Below are 16498 nucleotides of genomic sequence, written 5' to 3'. Positions count from 1 at the left end.
ATAAGTCCCCCACCTTTCCCCTCCATGGAGATCAGTTTTTTTTTTTTTTGTCTTACTAATATTTAATGTCCTCTTTAAATGAACCTCTTACAGCCACCTCTTAGAATCCATTTCTAGAAACGAGTTGTTCTGTCGGCCCTCCACTCTCCTCTGGTCTGTTTGTATAAATGCACCGTGTGACCATACAGTGGTGACACAGGGTAGGAACCAGTGTCACCTGAGGACTTACCATCAGCTGTATACATGATCCCTGATCATCTTCCCAAGAACCTGCAGGCGTGTCCTGGAACCACTGGTGTGTCCATTCTAGAGATGTGGACGGCATAGTTCTTAAATCTCAAGTGATGACCTGTCCAAAGGCCATGAGACCCACCTGGGTCAGGCTCTGTGCTCCATGGTGAGCGGCAAAGTCAACTGAAAGGATGGGCCGTCCCTTAAGAAGCAAACAGTCTTTTGTTGCTTCCCTGGTAAACATGCTCTCAACAGAGGAGTCAAGAGGGACTCAATTCAGAGCGGTGACAAACAGGAGCAATTCCACTCCGTGTGGGGGACAGTCTGAAGCTTGTGGCCCTCTCAAGTCACACTGTGGGTAGCCAGCCACATGTCACCACCCTCCTCCATCCACTGCTTTAAATCTTTGCGTAATGTCGTTCTCAAAGTGGACGCTTACATCATCATCCCCTGTGACCCTTACCAGATCCTTAGGAAACAGGCTGAGCGGGGGTTCGTTTCTGAGTTTTATACCCAAGGACTTAAAGCCCAGAGAGGAGATGGTGTCTCTAAGTCCCTCAGCAACAGAGCCAGGACCAGCGCTCTGTCTGTTAACTCCACGCCTGGAGTGTGTTCTACATCGTGAAACCTCCAAGGAAGGACAGCTCTGGGCGATGTTGAGTGTAGGGGGCAGCGCTGATAAGACCCCAAGTGAAACCTTGGCTGTTCAAACAAGCTCTGAATTCCAGTTTTCAACATCAGAGAACCAGGTCCCCCTCTGACCTTCTCAAAATCTCTGCTGGTGACCTGCCATGATGCTTTACCGTCTCGGTGTTTTCTCTTCCCCATGTCGATCATGGTCTATTGTAGCATTTCTCAAATGTCTTTTCCATTCTCTCCCCTCTAAAGAGACTTTTTGGGCTTTCCCCCCACCAAACGTCCCCTCGCTCTGAAGTTTTAATACCGCAGATGTTATATGACTGTTTATTATTATATACCATGTGTGTATGTCTGTGCTTTAGATACACAGCTAGTAAGATTTGTTTAAATCCCCTCAAGAGTCAGTTCTGAATCCTTTGATTCAGTATTGCCCTCACTGAGAATGCATACTGTCGCTCATAACTATGAATTGAGTAAACAGTGTTTTAAAAAAAGAAGACGGAGGAAAGAAGAAAGGGAGGGAGGGAACAGAAAACAAAACAACAAACGGTAAAACAAGTTTGCAAAGACACAAAACCTTGAACTGAAGATGGTCCTCAATTCTCCACTAGCTACAGCTTTCCCTGGTGGGAAAGCTCCATGTGTTGGGGTTTCACTCTGGCCAAAGTTTTTGCAACATGTCGGTCCAAAGCTGGGGCAGAGCATTCTTCAGTCATTCTGCGAGTGGATCACAGGGAACAGGCTTGGAACAGACTCATCTTTGAGGAGCTAGGGAATTCTAGGAGCGGCGCAGAGCGTTTCCCCTGGCCAGGCAGGTGCTCTGTGCGTGGGGTTGGGCAGGACCCTTCCCTAGGGGGAGTCTGCTGAATCCGCAGCGTCACCTGTGGGCAAGCAGCAGCGAAGGCGAATGTGTGCGAAATCACTTCCGCTTCCCTCTCCCTCCTCCATACCCTGCCTCCCAGATCAGAGACGAGAAGGAACGCCCCAAATCCCCAAGACAGAGGAGAAGAGAGAAGCCTGGATGGGCGGGCACTCACTCGCCCTTGAAGCTGGGCCTTGGACTCTGCCTCTTAACGCAGGGAGCTCCTCTCCCAGAAGAGAGTCCACCTCAGACGTGCTCTCCCTTTGTTACACCTGCTCGAGCGGCGTCAGACTGTGGCTGTCAGTAGGCAGAGAAGAAACAGCTTTAAGTAAACACCGGCAAACCTGTCGCAGCCGAAGGCGCAGGCTCAGCGTCTCTGGGTCAGTGTGATGTAATGCTGTCGATCTGAGATGAGAGTTTGGGAGCTGGGTGACAATCGCAGGCAGTGTGGTGGCCTTCCACCTGCAGGAACTGGCTGCAGAGAGCAAACAGCTCAGATGTGGAAATGGGATTTGCTGTGTTGCCAGAGAGCCCCGGGAATGACCCTGCCTTCAGCTGGCCTCCAGACCTCACACTTTGCCTCCTTAACTTCTGGTTTTGGACCCGGTGCTTGCAGGAACTCAGGTTTTTGGACAGCATCCTGTCACAGGAGAAAGCTGGGGCAGTGTGGCTTTGGTGTCCCTGTGGTGCTCAGCCTCCCCCTGGCTGTGTGTGACCTTAGTGTATTTTTCTTTTATTAAAACAAACAAAGCCTCCACTTACTTAGCACCTACCAGGTACCAGGCACCGTTCTAAGCACTTGGCAAAGACTATCTCACTTCATTCTCGCTAAGAATTTATTTCATTCTCCGAACAGCCCTGTCTGCAGTTTACAGGAGGGACTGAGTGTCAGAAAGTTTCAGTTAACTGGCCAGAGGCACTCAGCCCAGGTGAACCCAAGCATTTTGTCTCCAGAGACAGTGCTTGGCGCCCTCACTGTGGTGAGTGACCTTGGGCAAGCCATCGAACCTCGGGAACCTCAGTTTACCGACCTATAAAATGAGGATGCTAGCGCTCCCCTGGACAAACAGCAACGACGGTTTGTTGCAGGGTTTGCACGAGGAGAGGTTAAGGATGCAGCAGGCTGTCGGGCACCTAGCAGACAGACCAGGTAGTGAGCACTGCCATGGGGGTGGCTGTCGTTCGTAAGTGGACCAGGCTGAAGTGGAGGCCTCTCCGTCACACACTCACGGCGAGCCTGGGGGACCTGGACTCTTGGCGCCGTCCTCTTGCTCATCCTCACCTTCGAGTTAACTTGGTCTCTGGTTCATTCAACAAATATCTACTTAATCCCGGAACAAGGAATGTGACGTCCCTTTGACTGAATGGCTTGACCAGTATAATTAGGGCTAAAAAGCCCGAGCAACCTGTTCCCTTCAGTTGCATCTCAGTTAGAACGTGGCTCCTCCTCCTCTTCTTCGCAGCGTGCTTGTTCTTTTCTTTTTGTGCCTTTCTGCTTTTTGAAATAGCGTGCAAGGAAGGATCAATATGAGAAACTCCGATACAAATGACCTGGACAAGCAGTAAAAGAGTGAGGCAGAATTCCAAGAAGGCCCATTATTTTTAGAATAAAACACACACACACACACACACACACACACACGGACTCAGTGCAGGAAAATATAGATTTCACGGGAGATGCAATCACTGTGGAGCAGACCGTGAGACAGAATCACAGGATGCGTGGCGGTTCTGCAGCTGAGGGACAAATGACAGGACTGCTTTGGTCAGCTGAAGACCAATGGCTGCATCGTTCCAGTAATTGTGTGTAGCTTGGCTTTTCCGGACCTTTCTGTGGCGGATTCATCCAGCTCTCCCGTTCCGCTGACTGAGCCTTCACACTTTCATCCAAGGCTGCCCAGAGCTGGAGGTCCCTGCGATACGTAGTTAGCAAGACTGAGAATTCTTAACTGAAGGTAAACACACTGACGGTCAACGGCTAATAATCCGTGATTTCTGAAGCGGACGTTGGTTTAGGGAGACAAAATATGCTTGGGAGATCCGATCTTCATCCTGGCTTTATTTTAAGCCCTATACACTGGTGGCAGATGTGATCTTAAACGTGACCAATAGCGTGTGTTGTTTCACTGGAGAGGGACAAGGAAGACTTTCCTGTCCAAATGCGCATCACCCAGCTCTTCAGCACCTAAAGTTCTAGCATTAGAATAGCTTCTAGGTCATTGCCCCTCCAGAGATCTTTTTTGGAGCTGCAGAAACCTCTGGGTAAACCTGTTACCACCAGCCGCGCATCAGTGTTCCGCTAGGACACAGGTTTCACGTTCTTTAAGCAGTTGCTGCTGGTAAAGGGGTTGCTGGCAGTAGGGGGAGAGGAAAGGGGGCGTTCTGACGTGAAGTATCAGGGAAGAGTTGGCATCTACGTGGCCGTCTCTGAAGTATCGTGGAGACTCCTGGAAAGGGGTGTCAGGCGTGGGGTGGGGCGGGGGCACAAAAGAGGCCGTGGTGCGTGCCAGCCTTTGCCGCTGCCACGCTCCGGCTGGAGGAGGAGGGGGTGCGGGAGTGTGTGCACGATTGTCCAGAACGCCTTCTGTAAGGCTTAGCGACTTCCGTGTCCTGCGCAAGGCCAGCCCTGCTTCGTAACGACACAGCCAACCAGACACGGAAAGGCAGGTGGACACGGAATTTGGGAGCCCGGCGTGGGGGTGGCGTGGGCCTACTGCCCTCTCCTGGGCTGAGTCTTCTCGTCTAAACAATGGCGCAAGTTTGTGTCTGCCTTCTGAGACTGTCGGGAGAATCAAAAATACATGAAACAACTGTAAAGAGGCCCGGGTAAGCTCCCGGGCGCCCAGAGACGGATTCCAGGCGCTTCTGTGCGTGTGCGTCTTTCTCACAATGTCGGCCACCAGGTGGCGTCGGCGAGGCCGGGGCCGCCTCAGCACTGACCGCCCCCCACCCCCCCCATCCAGCCCAGCCGCCGCCCGGCGGCCACCAGGCCGCCTTGAAGGGCGGCGGCCGGACGTCAGACGCGTGGCTCCTGTACGCTGCTGAGCTGCGGGGCTGGTGATTCCCGTGACGCAGTGTTTCGCAGCCTTGCCTGAATTTTACCATCACTCGGGGAAGTCTTAAGACATCTCACCCAGCGTTAGCTCTCTTGATTGTGGCGGTGGTTTCAAGGGTGCAGACATCTATCGAAATTCATCCAGTGGTACCCCTGAAATATGAGTTGTTTACTGTGTAGGAGCCTCACCGCAATGAATGCTGTTAATGAAAAAGATCTCCTCGCCAAGGGCACATTCCAGCTCAATTAAACCCCAGTCTCGCGGGGAGGGACCCAGGCATCCGCTGGTTTTGAAGCCCCCGGTGGTTTCAGTGCGCAGCCAGGGCTGAGAAGCACCTTCCTAGCTGAGCCCAAGAAGGGAGGAAGCAGCTAGAAAATATATTTTTCCCCCCATAAAGCCGGGAGAAAAATGGCTTCTCAGTTTTATATTGAGAAGAAGCAGATAGCCAACCTAGGAGATCAGAATAAGGCAAGAAAGGACTAAGAAGTGTTGCAGCGTCGGGCTGGTGTACCACAGCTGCTTGTGATGGTTATTTGATCAATGTAAAGCACAAATCTTGAATCGCCCCCCACTTCTCTCCCATTCTCCACCCCTCCCCCTTCCTGCCATCTTCCTGGAGGGCTCTGAACTGCTAATATTAATTGTAGCCACGTGCTCAGACCCATTAAGTTCTTTCAGGAGTCTTGGACAAATATTTGTCTGTGTTTTCTCCCTGCCCCCACCCAGCCCCGCCCCCACCGCGGTGGCATCCGTCAGTCTTTGAATAAAAAGGAGGCGGCTTCATAACAGACCCCTGTGGGTGCGTGTGAGTTGAATGTGTCCTCTCTAGGGTTTCCTTTCATCTTTTCCTGTACTTTCTAAAACCCCTATTTTCCACCCACACATGCCTGTTCGTTCTCATCTGTTTTCCAGCATCCCCACCTCCCTCTGCAAAGAAGTCTCTTTGTGACTTTTTTTTTAATCTACCTTTTCTCCTTCGTATGCAGGCAAGCCTGATGAGTCAGAGTATCTGGGGAATGGGAGTGCAGGGGGATTTCCTTTTTCTGGTTAGGTGCACGAGCTGCAGAACCACTTTCTGTTCTGTTTCAGCGTGGGGGGAGAATGGTGAACTGGAAGCCCCGAGCTGAAAGGGTCCGTAGGGAATCCCTGCATGAATCCTCCTAGGGGCAGAGAGAAAGGTGCTCATGCAGTAAAGATGATCGCCAGGTGACCCCGAGGCCCGGGAGTCCCAGCACCACGGCTAAAGGCCGTTTCTCCTGACTTCGAGACCCTGTTTCTTCCAGAGCGCTCTCTCCACCTAGACTGCAGAATTAACCAGGGCCGGTCACAACTAAATGGCATTTTTCAGATGAACTCTTCTGTTCTCTCCTAATGTTATACGCCCATGAACTCACCCATCTTGTTGGGGGAGAAGAGGTTCTTGCCTCGCACAGGGAAGAATTCAAGAGTGAGGCGTGGGAAAGTGAGCGCAGGTTTGTTTAGGGAGGTGCGCCCTCCATGGACAGAGGGGGTCCGTCGCACTCAGAAGGGAAGACGGCTCAGGAGACACGTATCCCACGGGCAGAGTGTGGGCCGTCTCAGAAAGGCGGGAGGGAGAGAGGCTGAGAGGTGTGCGGGTGTTTAGTTTAAAGTAAAAGTAGATACACGCGCCGTAGACACAGTGTGGGCCGTCTCGGAAGACGAGAGAGCGGCCGCGAGGTGTGCCGTGTTGGTTTTCATGGGCTCAGTCATCTCGTGGTCTAACGAGCAGGAGGGTTATTCCAACTACTTTGGGGAAGGGGATGGGATTTCCAGGAATGGCGTCCCCCAGGCCACCTTTTGACCTTTTATGGCCAGCCTAGGTACTGTCATGGCGCCTGTGGGCGCACGGTGAGGCTCACGGTCTACTGGAAGTCGAACCTTCCGCCATCTTGGTTCTCACCGCAACGGCTGTGTCCTTCCTTCAGTGGTTGTGCCCTGCCCCCCTCCCTCCCTCCCTCCCTCCCACGTCCATCAGTGTTGCCTGCCTGGCCCCAAATGCCCTTCATCTTGCGATGCCTGTAGCTCTAGTCCCTCCTGCTTCTAAGGCCTGAGGTCATTTCCCTGATTGCTGTGCTCACCACTCACTGGACGAAGCACACGGATTGTTTTGAGGGGAGATAAGTAGGCTGATTTATTTATTTGATGGAGGTCCTGGGGATTGAACCCAGGCCCTGCTGCGTGCGGAGCATGCAGTCTGACCCTGAGCGACGCCCTCCCCCCAGCACACTGACGTTTAAACGCAGCGCCCGCGCCCACTGCAGAGGCCTCCCCGGCGTGTTTGGAGAAGGGGAAGGCACCGGCAGAGGGGCTGAATTTGTTCAAGTATCAGAACGCCTGCTGGAAGGAATATTAAGTTTCTCATCTTCCTTCTTGTTAATTAAATATCCACTGCTAACTTGATTTTTCCCCCCTGTTTCCTAAATGAGGTGTTGCGAGAGGAAAAGTGGGTCAATGGAGGGTTCTGACAAGTTTCGTCCCAGTTAATTTCGGTGCTTGCCATATGCTGTTCTTTGAGACGCGTGTGCCAACTGCAGGTCCTCGCGCAGATTAGCAACCAACCTGAGGGGTCTTAATTTAGCCTTCCAGCTCTCTCGCAGGGGAGAGGAGGATGAACAGGGAGTGGATGGAGGCGAACCAAACCCTGACACGCCAGGAAGCCCCCCCGAGCAGAGCTGGCGCGCGGCGCGCTGGGGCAGGCGGTCGCAACGCTTCATCGCAGGGTGTGGGGTTTCTCACCCTCCACACCCTTACCGGTTTAGGGTAAGAAATTCCTTGTTGAAGGCGGCTTCCTGGGCGTGGTGGGGTATTCAGCAGGATCCATGACTTCTGCCCACGGAAGGCTGGTGACTTCCCACCTCCACGCATGGAAATCACAAATATTTCCAGACAACGAAAGGGTGGGAAACGAACAAGATGGCTGCTGCGTTGCTCACGCCTGTGCTTCTCGCTGACTTGATCTTGTGACTAACACGCCCCCTGCCCTGTGCACTCTTTTCTTAGAATCACTTCTCCTTTTGCCCTTCTTGAAAGAAGGTCATGGGCTGAACCTCAAGAAAATGAGTAAAACCCTCCAAAATTCCTCCCTAAAGATTCCCGAGCAAGTTCCTTATCAAGACGACGGGAACGCAGCCCTGCTCACACCCTGGTGGTTGGCACCCCCTGTTCCCATTCTTCTGTAGAAGCCCACGACCCTTCCCCCAGGGCGGCTCACAGTCCTCAGGGCGTCAACCTGCTGTGGCTCCCTCTGCCCGGCAAAGTGGTACAGCTGCTCTTTTCTGATTCTCCCAGAACTCTGCCTCCAACTCTCAGTTCGGCTCTCAGGGTACAGGGGCTGGTTTTTCGGCAACGACGTTACCAGTTATTGGTTGGGTAGCAGACTTGCCCCAGAGTGAGAACCACCACCATGGAGACATAGTCCAGTGAATGAGCAAGAAAGGAAGGTGACTGAATCCCCAGCAGTGATCTATAGATGCTCATACGTCATTCTCTCCGAGTCCAGAATCCTCCAGTGAGAGGTTGGACTGGATGGTTACCTGGACTTTCCGCTGCTGGAAGCCTCTGAGAGGTCCGCTCTGTCAGCAGAGTCCTGCCTTCCCCTTTACCAGAGGTCGGGGCAAACGGAGTCATGATGAAAATGCTTGGATTCGAGCATTGCACTGTGTCGTCTGAGAAGAAGGTGGTGAGGCGGTCCCAGTGGCCCAGCCATGCCCTAGGGTCTTTGCTGGGCACAGGAGGGAGGGAGGTAACCATTCAAGGAAGTCAGGAGCAGGGTGGAGTGGAAGGGCCACCAGACTGACTAGCCTGTGCTTCCAATTACCAGCTGGGCGACTTTGCACAAAGGGCTCAACATCTGTCAGCCACAGTTTCCTCACGTGAAGAAAGGATCTAGAAAGGCTCCCATACCACGTAACAACTCAATAAACACCTTTCCTCCATCTCATTCACATCTCCGACTGAGCCTTAAGTATGTGATGGCCTTTTGCTTTGAGCCAAAAGCCAGAAACTGTGTCCGACTGCGGAAGGGCAGGGGATGGAGCCCGGTCAGGAGGATGAATTTTGCCTCCCGGATCCCCGCGGGGGGCGGGGCACAGAGCAGAGCGTCTTGCAGTGGAGAAGTGTTCCCGGGCCCGGGTGCAGCTTAGCCTTGGGTGCACGCCCTCCCAAGCGTGCTTTGCTGGCTCCCACCACTAGGTCGCAGGCGTTCACTCTCCTCTGGCAGGAGCCTCTGCAAAGGCTCCACCAACAGTGACTGCTGCCTGAAAGTACCCCCAGCCACCTCAGCCCTCTGCGCCTGAATGGTGGCTGGCTTTTCCAGATCCTTTCCTGGGTAATAATTAGATCATGGAAGAAGAAAGTTGGAGGGTGATGAATGCCGCAGGGCAGCTCTGTCACGCGGTCACACGCGTGGTTGCAGTATCTGACAACAGACCATGTGTGTGTGATTATTATGTGTCATGCTGTGTCACGTACATATCTGTGTGTGTGTGTGTGTGTGCGCCCCTAACTTCTCCCAAAATATATTTCAGGAGCCTGAGTAATAGTGTAATAGTCACATTCCAGCTAATTCCTTGCTGTTTGACATTCCATCCATGGCGAACCCAAATCAACCAACATAGCCACCTATCTAGAGGCGATGATGGATGTTTATTGGCTCTACCCCCAAACAGTACAACACCTGCTCTCCAAAGCAGATCTAAATTCTGGCCTTTGGCTAATGTTCCCTGAGAGGGGTGTCTTAGGCCTTCCATTTCACCAGGACGTGTGACCCACCAGTGACCCACCAGTGGTCCCCCCCCCCATGGCTCTGCCAGGCAGAACAGGGGCCACACCTGCTGACAAGTCGACACATATAACCTGGAAGCACAGGACGCACCCTGAGCCCTCCAGTGATCTGTGTGCAGCTGCTCCGGAAACTTGAGACGAATAACAAGTGGTGTTTGCCCTTCTAATTACTTACACATCCTTGTAAATGTGTTGTTGACGCCTTTAAGTCGTACCAAATGTCTCCTTCCCAAAGGCAGGGAGAAAGGGGTAAGGCTCTCTGACACTTTGAAGAGCTGGAGAGAATATTCAAAGTGAATTTTAAAAGGTTCCTTTTATGGGAACCACCTTTTCTTTGCGATGGCAACTTGGCAGTCTTGTGAGTCTGGGTCTCAACTCTCGGGGCTGGAGTCTGAGCACCAGGGGCTGCCTCTGCCCCAGGTAAAAGCCAAAGGATGGGTTTCCTTCAGCCTGCTCCCTCTGGCACCACCTTAAAAAACTCCTGGGGCTAAGACTGGTCTGAGAATGTCATTTGTCATTTGAAAAGACTTTTTTTCCCTATATAAATATTCCAAAAACCTCTGTACCAGGCCTGAACTTTAATCAGCTGGGAAGGTACTGCAGATGGAGGGTTAATCCATCACGGTGTCCAAGAAGAGACATGAATCGTGGCCTTAAATTCTTCCCAGACAGTGCAGGACAATGAGATGAGCATCTTCTGTGGGAAGGGGAAAAAAAGATGCTACACCTTTAAAACTTAGATTCTCTTTTCAACGCTCAGGAGTTGTTAGAGGGGGTCAGAGCAAGTTTCTTGAAGCTTAAAGATCAATTAATTTAAGAAAAAAAAAGATTTCAAGTGTCATAAAACCTTAGTTAAAACGACCGGTTTCCCTTTTTCTCACCTCCTCCCTCCCCCTCCCATTCCCCAAAGCAAGAGGCAGGCGCAGGAGCCTGAAATGACGTGAGCTAAATTCCTCTGTTTGTGCAAGAAGACGTATTTGCTCGCTGACAGAGACACACGACCCAGAGACAACCACACACACGTACACACAAAGTTAGAGCACAGCTTTCCATGGCCGTCATTTGCATCGCAGAGTCCTCTTTCCAATAATCTTTCACTAGATTTACGTGGACTTCAGATCTTCTCCACAACGTGGTGTTGAGTCATATGGGGGCGGGGGCAGCAGCATGTAACAAAGCAAGATTATTCTCTGACTTTTTGTCATCGCCACATTTAAAACAAGAAGAACGAAGGGGAGGAAAGTCCTGGGGACAGGAGAGAAGTTCCCTGGGTTCCAGTGTTCATGTGTCCAGGGAGCAGGTGGATCTGGGCTTCGGCTGTGCGCCAGGAAGGCTTTGCTTCTGGAAGCCTGCCCTGTAGGCACGGCAGTTCAGCCCTTAATGCACCGAGCAGCTTTCGGTGCTGGGTTCCAGGAGGCTTTCTGTGAGGAGATCAAATCAGTGGAATCCAAGGATTGACTTGAATCCTTCAACTGCACAATTTGGGGATTTTTCTCCCCAGAAAAGGTCTTCTAGAGGAGGTCTTTTTAGTGGGGTTTAATTACAGGTGCTCCTGCAACCCCTGGCCTCCCAATGATATGCTGTTTACAGTGGCCTCCCCGAATGATCATTCTGAGACTAAATCCAAAACGCCCTCCTCAGAGTTGTCAGCGCATCTCTCTTCTAGAACATTATGAGTCTCAGTGGGTGTTGCGTGCATGGTGCGTGTTCTAATGTCCTGCCTAATTATAAACAAGATAGGGTGAAGTTTCCTGGCCGGGAAGAACGAGTTTGTGTGTGTGTGTGTGTGTGAAAGAAACTCCCCCCCAAGGCTCAACGTCTTAGAGACATTTGCAAAACCTTTCTCTTGCAGGAGCCTCTTGCAAGCAATATTCTTAGGCACGTTGGCTTCTCCATAGGTGGGAGAGAAGTCTGCTCCCAGTCCTCAGCTTAAGTAAACCTCCTGGTGATGCCATTTCAAACAGCTGAGTGGGCCTCTTTAGATAAGAGGCCGGAGGTATTTGCATATGGGGAGAGGGTGGTGGTCGCTTTTTTTGCCCCCGCCCCTCCCCCGCTGTTTGGACTTCCCTCTTACAACAGAAAAAGGAAAAAGAAAATTCCAGTCTGTAGGACCCTCCTAAGGGATGGGCACCTGAGCCTGAGAAAGGCTTCCGGCCACGGACAACACGAGTTCACCGGCTGTCATCCGTGGCGGTGCGTTTCCATCACGCACTGGCTTAAGTTGTGACCTAGGGAAAGACCCCTCCCCTCCCCTACATACTCCTCCCCCTTTCCCTTCCCCACACCCACCAGCTGCTATTACTGCTTAATTCAAGAAACAGCCTACGTCTCCATAGACCTGGAAACCTATGAAGGCTGGGAAGGGGCAGCCACTGACTCCCATACAGAAAAAAAAAAAAAAAAAACACACACACACACACAGGGAAAGCAAGCATGACACAAAAGGGTTAGGGTGATATGCGGGCAGTCTGTCCCGGGTTAACAAATTATTCCTGTCTCACCAATACTCCGAACACAGGATCCAGAGCTGATTCCCCCCCCGCCCCCCCATCACTTCTGGATGGCGTCTGCCCTGAAGCCCACTGCCGCAAGCAGCACCCAGCGAGGGGGTCTTCCCGGGGCGGGGCTCCCCCACTGCGCCCCTCAGTAACCAGGAGCGCGCTGTCGCTGCTGAGAGCCGAAGCCTGCTGCAGTCTAGCAGCGCGCTCCAGAAGGCACAGCTTTCCTCACCAAGCATTCGGATTCTGCTTCCGTTCCCTCCGTCAGACCACAGGGAGCAGGAGCTGAGGGTCGTTCGCTTGGGACAGGCTGGAAAAGGGCACCAGGGCTACAAAGTTTGGTGAATCAGAGACATCCGAGAATAATAAACCGGTGGCGTTTGGGGGTGAGATTCTCAATTGATTTGAAAGATCCTTGTATTAAGTGCAAAAAAAAGTCTCTTGTTCATGGGAAAACCAGTCTGGCACTGCCTTTTAAAAAGCATTTGCAGTGATCTCTGCCTTAAAGGCTGAGCTGTGATGGTCAGTCCTCAGCCCACCTTTCACTTGCTTCAAAGTGGCTGGATTGCACTGCAACCCCCTCTAAAAATAATATAAAGGGTCTCGCTTTTTTCAGTCCTTCCAGGTGGGATACATCCCCCTGATAAGCTGCGTTTGCCCTTCTTAATGTTTCAAAATCAGCCTGGCTACTTCGCTCCTGAATTTCTGGATTTTCCCTCTGGCCAGTACATCCCCCTTCACACACAGACACACACACACACACACAGACACACAGACACAGACACAGACACACACACACAGGGAAGAAAAATTTAACTGTTGCTTCCCTTTCAACATAGGTCACAGTTCATTTAGGTTCCACCAGTCTGTAAAAACTGTAAATGCTATTTTATTTTAAACATTTTTAGTTTACAAAAAAAAAAATCAATGAGTGGTACCTTTTTTTTTTTTTTAACACTCTCAGATTCCTGAATATGGGCAGATCTTCAAAGGGAGGAAGGAGTTCTCATATGAAATTTAAGACAGACTGTCCTGAAGGTTGTGGGGTGGGGTTTTGTTGTGTTTGATCTCTTTTTTTGTTTGTTTTTAAGACACAATAAAGCTAAAATGGCAAGTCTCTGGGAGAGATCCCCTTAGAGTTTCAGTCAAGGAGCACAGCAGAGCACAGACAGGGGACCCCAGCTGGGCGCTCGCCGGCCGCCCCGGCTGCCCAGGCGTATTTGGTAGCGCACGGGTTGAGAGCCGCTGGGGCAGTCACACCTCGCATTCCCTGGCGGGCTGCTGGTGGCAGGTGCACGAGCCGTATTCGTTGATGATGACCAGGGCGCCCTCAATGTGGTTCGGTTTGTAATCAACGTAGTATTCCTGGGCAGACATGGCAGCCATCTGATGCATGGTCTGTTTCTGCTTCTGCTTCCTGCGCTGCGTGACAAAGCACTGTCTGAGCTGCCTGAGGCTGGCTGGGAAACACTTCCAGGAGACGTAGAGCACCAGGACCACGATGAGGAAGGAGAAGATGAGGGCCATGGTGCCGGTGACCACCTTGTGGATCTGCACAGCGTTCTCGGCGTGCTCGCCGCCGGGGAGGGCCACGGTAGCCGGCTCGGGCGAGCCGTCCGGCTGCCCCTCCTTGCCGTCGGCGAGCGTGGCGGCCGGGCTGGCGGGGGGCCCCAGGTCGCTGCGGTTGGTGACGGCCGAGAACAGGTGGCCGCTGGTGGGCTCGGCCCCCTCCTCGCACAGGTGGAAGGCGTACACGGCGTCCAGGACGTCCTCGCCCTGCGCGTACTCGGGGCTGGCGCACTGCAAGTTGCCATCGTAGCGCCCCTGGAAGTTGCTGAGCCACGAGGCCAGGGCGCACACGTTGCGCCCACAGTCCCACAGGTTCCCGGCCAGGGTGATGCTCGCCAGCGACTTCCAGGAGTTGAGGATGCGGGGCTCGATGTAGGTGAGGCGGTTGGAGTCCAGCTGCAGGGACTGCAGGTGCGGCACGGTCTCGAACACGTGGGGCTCCATGTACTCGATCTCGTTGCCCGACAGGTCCATTTTCTCCAGGTTCCACACCCAGTCCAGCGAGCTGACCACGATGGCCACCTTGTTCCGCCGCAGGCAGAGCGAGTGCAGGGAGACGAGGCGCGGGAAGTGCGCGAAGTTCACCTTCACCAAGTCGTTGTGCTCCAGGTGCAGCTCGGTGAGCTTGAACAAGCCGGCGAAGGAGTTGCGCGCCAGGCTCTTGAGCTGATTGTATCCGATGTCGAGAAACTTGAGGCTGCGGCAGTCCTGGAAGATGCGCACGGGCACGAACTGGATGGCGTTGGCCCGCATGTGCAGCGCGGTGAGCTTCCGCAGCCCGTGGAAGAGGTCGGGCGCCAGCGCCTGCAGCTTGTTGTAGGAGAGGTCCACGCTGCGCAGGTTGGGCATGGGCCGGAAGGTGGTGTTGGCCAGCTGGGTGATCTGGTTGGAACTCAGGGTGAGTTCCTTAACCCGGCGCAGTTTCTGAAAGGCGTCCCCCTGCACCGAGCAGATGTGGTTGTGGTCCAGATAGAGCCACGTGAGCTGCATTAACCCCGTGAACTGGCCGGCGCGCAGCTCCGGGAGGCGGTTGTGGCGCAGGGACAGGCCCAGCAGGCCCGACAGGTTGTGCGGCGCCTCGGTGAGGTTGAGCGCCTCGCAGTACAGCAGCCGCCCCTCGCACCGGCACAGCTGCGGGCACCCGCTGGGGGCGGCGGGCAGCATCTGAAAGCAGGCCCCCAGCAAACACAAGACCACCCCCGAGGGCGTCCTCAGCAGCCAGTGTAGACAGAGACCGAGCAGCAGGAAATCCATTAGCGAGAATCTTTCCAGAGAGGCTGGAGAATGTCCATTGGAAGCGCTCGGTCAGAAATCTACATCATATTTTATTCCGAGGGAGGGGGGAGCGGGGGAGGGGGAGAAAAGGGCAAAAATCAAATAAATACATTGCAAGAAGGAAGGACCCCCCCCTCCCCAAAGCCACACGTTCACCTCTAAGCATGCAGAAAGCTGAGCAGCATAGAAAGTTCACAGCCACGGAAAGATCAAAGAGATGGTGATTTGGTCCATGTTAGATACTGCAGCAAAGAAAAGGGAGGAAAAAAAAATCTTCGGGAAAGAATTTAATTAAAAAGTGTCTTACCCACCCTTTTCCAGAGAGTGACAACCTCCATTCAGCTGCTCCCTTTGTGTGCAGGCTAATTATATGCAGGGCGAGAGAAGACCCCTCTGTGTTTCCGAGGCAGTCCCGGACCGCGGCCGGCGGATCTGGCAGGCGCACAATGTCTCACTTTGCTGCTCGGCTCGGGGCTGCAAGGGCGGCCGGCGAGGCGGGGAGGCGACTTCTAGGACCCGCAAGTTTCCCAACTACGTGCGGGAGCCGGGCTTCGCCTTCCTGCCGCTCTGTCCTTTCCCTCTGCAGTTCGGACTGTGACGTTGTGGGGAGGGAGAGAAAAAGAAAAAAACCGAACTCGGGGCTCGCGGCTCCCCAGGATTTGACAGCCCGGCTAATAATGTCCGTCATTGGAAAGGACCGCTGGCCGGCGCCACCTTTTGCTCCGCGGGGACCGCCGGCCACGCGCGCCCGGGGCGGCTGCGGGGCGCGGGCTCGCTCGTGCCGCGCGGGCGGCGGGGCGGCGCGGGCGGCGGCGGCGGCGCGGGGCGCGGGGCGCGGCGCCCGGGCTCCTTCCCTCCGCCAGGCGGTGTGCGGCGCGAGCCTGCACCGGCACCTACTGCTCACTGAGTGTCGTAAGCTGCTCACGATTGTGCGTCGTCCCGGAGCACCTCCGACACGGGCAGACTGAAAAGGGGGTGGGCATAAAACCAGCATTTTACCGAGCCACCGAAGTAATGTATGTGCTCTGATGAAATGGCAAACACTTGCAGCTTTTTGGTCCTTATTTCAGAAAAAAATAAAGGAGATGGAGGTGGCGGGGGGAGGGGAGCATCAGCACGACAAGACATTTCCAAGTGGGAGACTGAAATATTCTGTTCCGCCCCCCTTCCCTTTGGGGGACGTTGCCCCCTCCCCCTTGAAAGCTGTCTACGTGTGAGATACGTAGGAATCTGTAGAGAAAATCAACATTTGGTCGTTTGCTTTAGAAAAGCAACTTGAGAGGAGAGGAAGGCAATGACTGTGGGGGCTTAGTGGCTCAGATTTTTTTTTTTTTTCTTTTCTTTTCCTTTCGGGCACCGGAGTTCTGCAGGCAGCCGGCCCTTTTAGGTGGTGGATGGCGGAGGCTTTCCAAACTCAGCGGATTTGGGAAGCCATCCCGGTTCCGGCGGGAGGAGACCCAGGGTGGCAGAAATGTATGTCTGGGCACAAGGAGTCTTTTCTTGCCCGCGATCCCGCCGGGGCTTCACCATAGATGTCTGTGGGGTCCCCGGTGGATTAAAGAAAG

General features: G+C 53.5%; 2 protein-coding genes across 3 annotated transcripts in view; one reads left to right on the top strand and one right to left on the bottom strand.

The window, feature by feature from the left end:
• CTNNA2 (catenin alpha 2) overlaps positions 1 to 16498 on the top strand; it is a 944639-nt gene that overhangs the window by 611934 nt on the left and 316207 nt on the right. The window lies entirely within an intron of this gene.
• On the bottom strand, positions 13005 to 15675 carry LRRTM1 (leucine rich repeat transmembrane neuronal 1). Its single transcript, XM_074354401.1, has 2 exons — positions 15245 to 15675; positions 13005 to 14971 (listed from the first exon to the last, which is right to left on the bottom strand). Exon 2 carries the CDS (start codon positions 14910 to 14912, stop codon positions 13344 to 13346), a length of 1569 nt encoding a protein of 522 aa, XP_074210502.1. The 5' UTR covers positions 14913 to 14971; positions 15245 to 15675; the 3' UTR covers positions 13005 to 13343.

Source organism: Camelus bactrianus, chromosome 28 (assembly GCF_048773025.1).
Source record: "Camelus bactrianus isolate YW-2024 breed Bactrian camel chromosome 28, ASM4877302v1, whole genome shotgun sequence".
NCBI lineage: Eukaryota > Metazoa > Chordata > Mammalia > Artiodactyla > Camelidae > Camelus > Camelus bactrianus.
The sequence above is the reverse complement of the archived record's forward strand: the minus strand, read 5'-3'. Positions and strand labels throughout refer to the sequence as shown.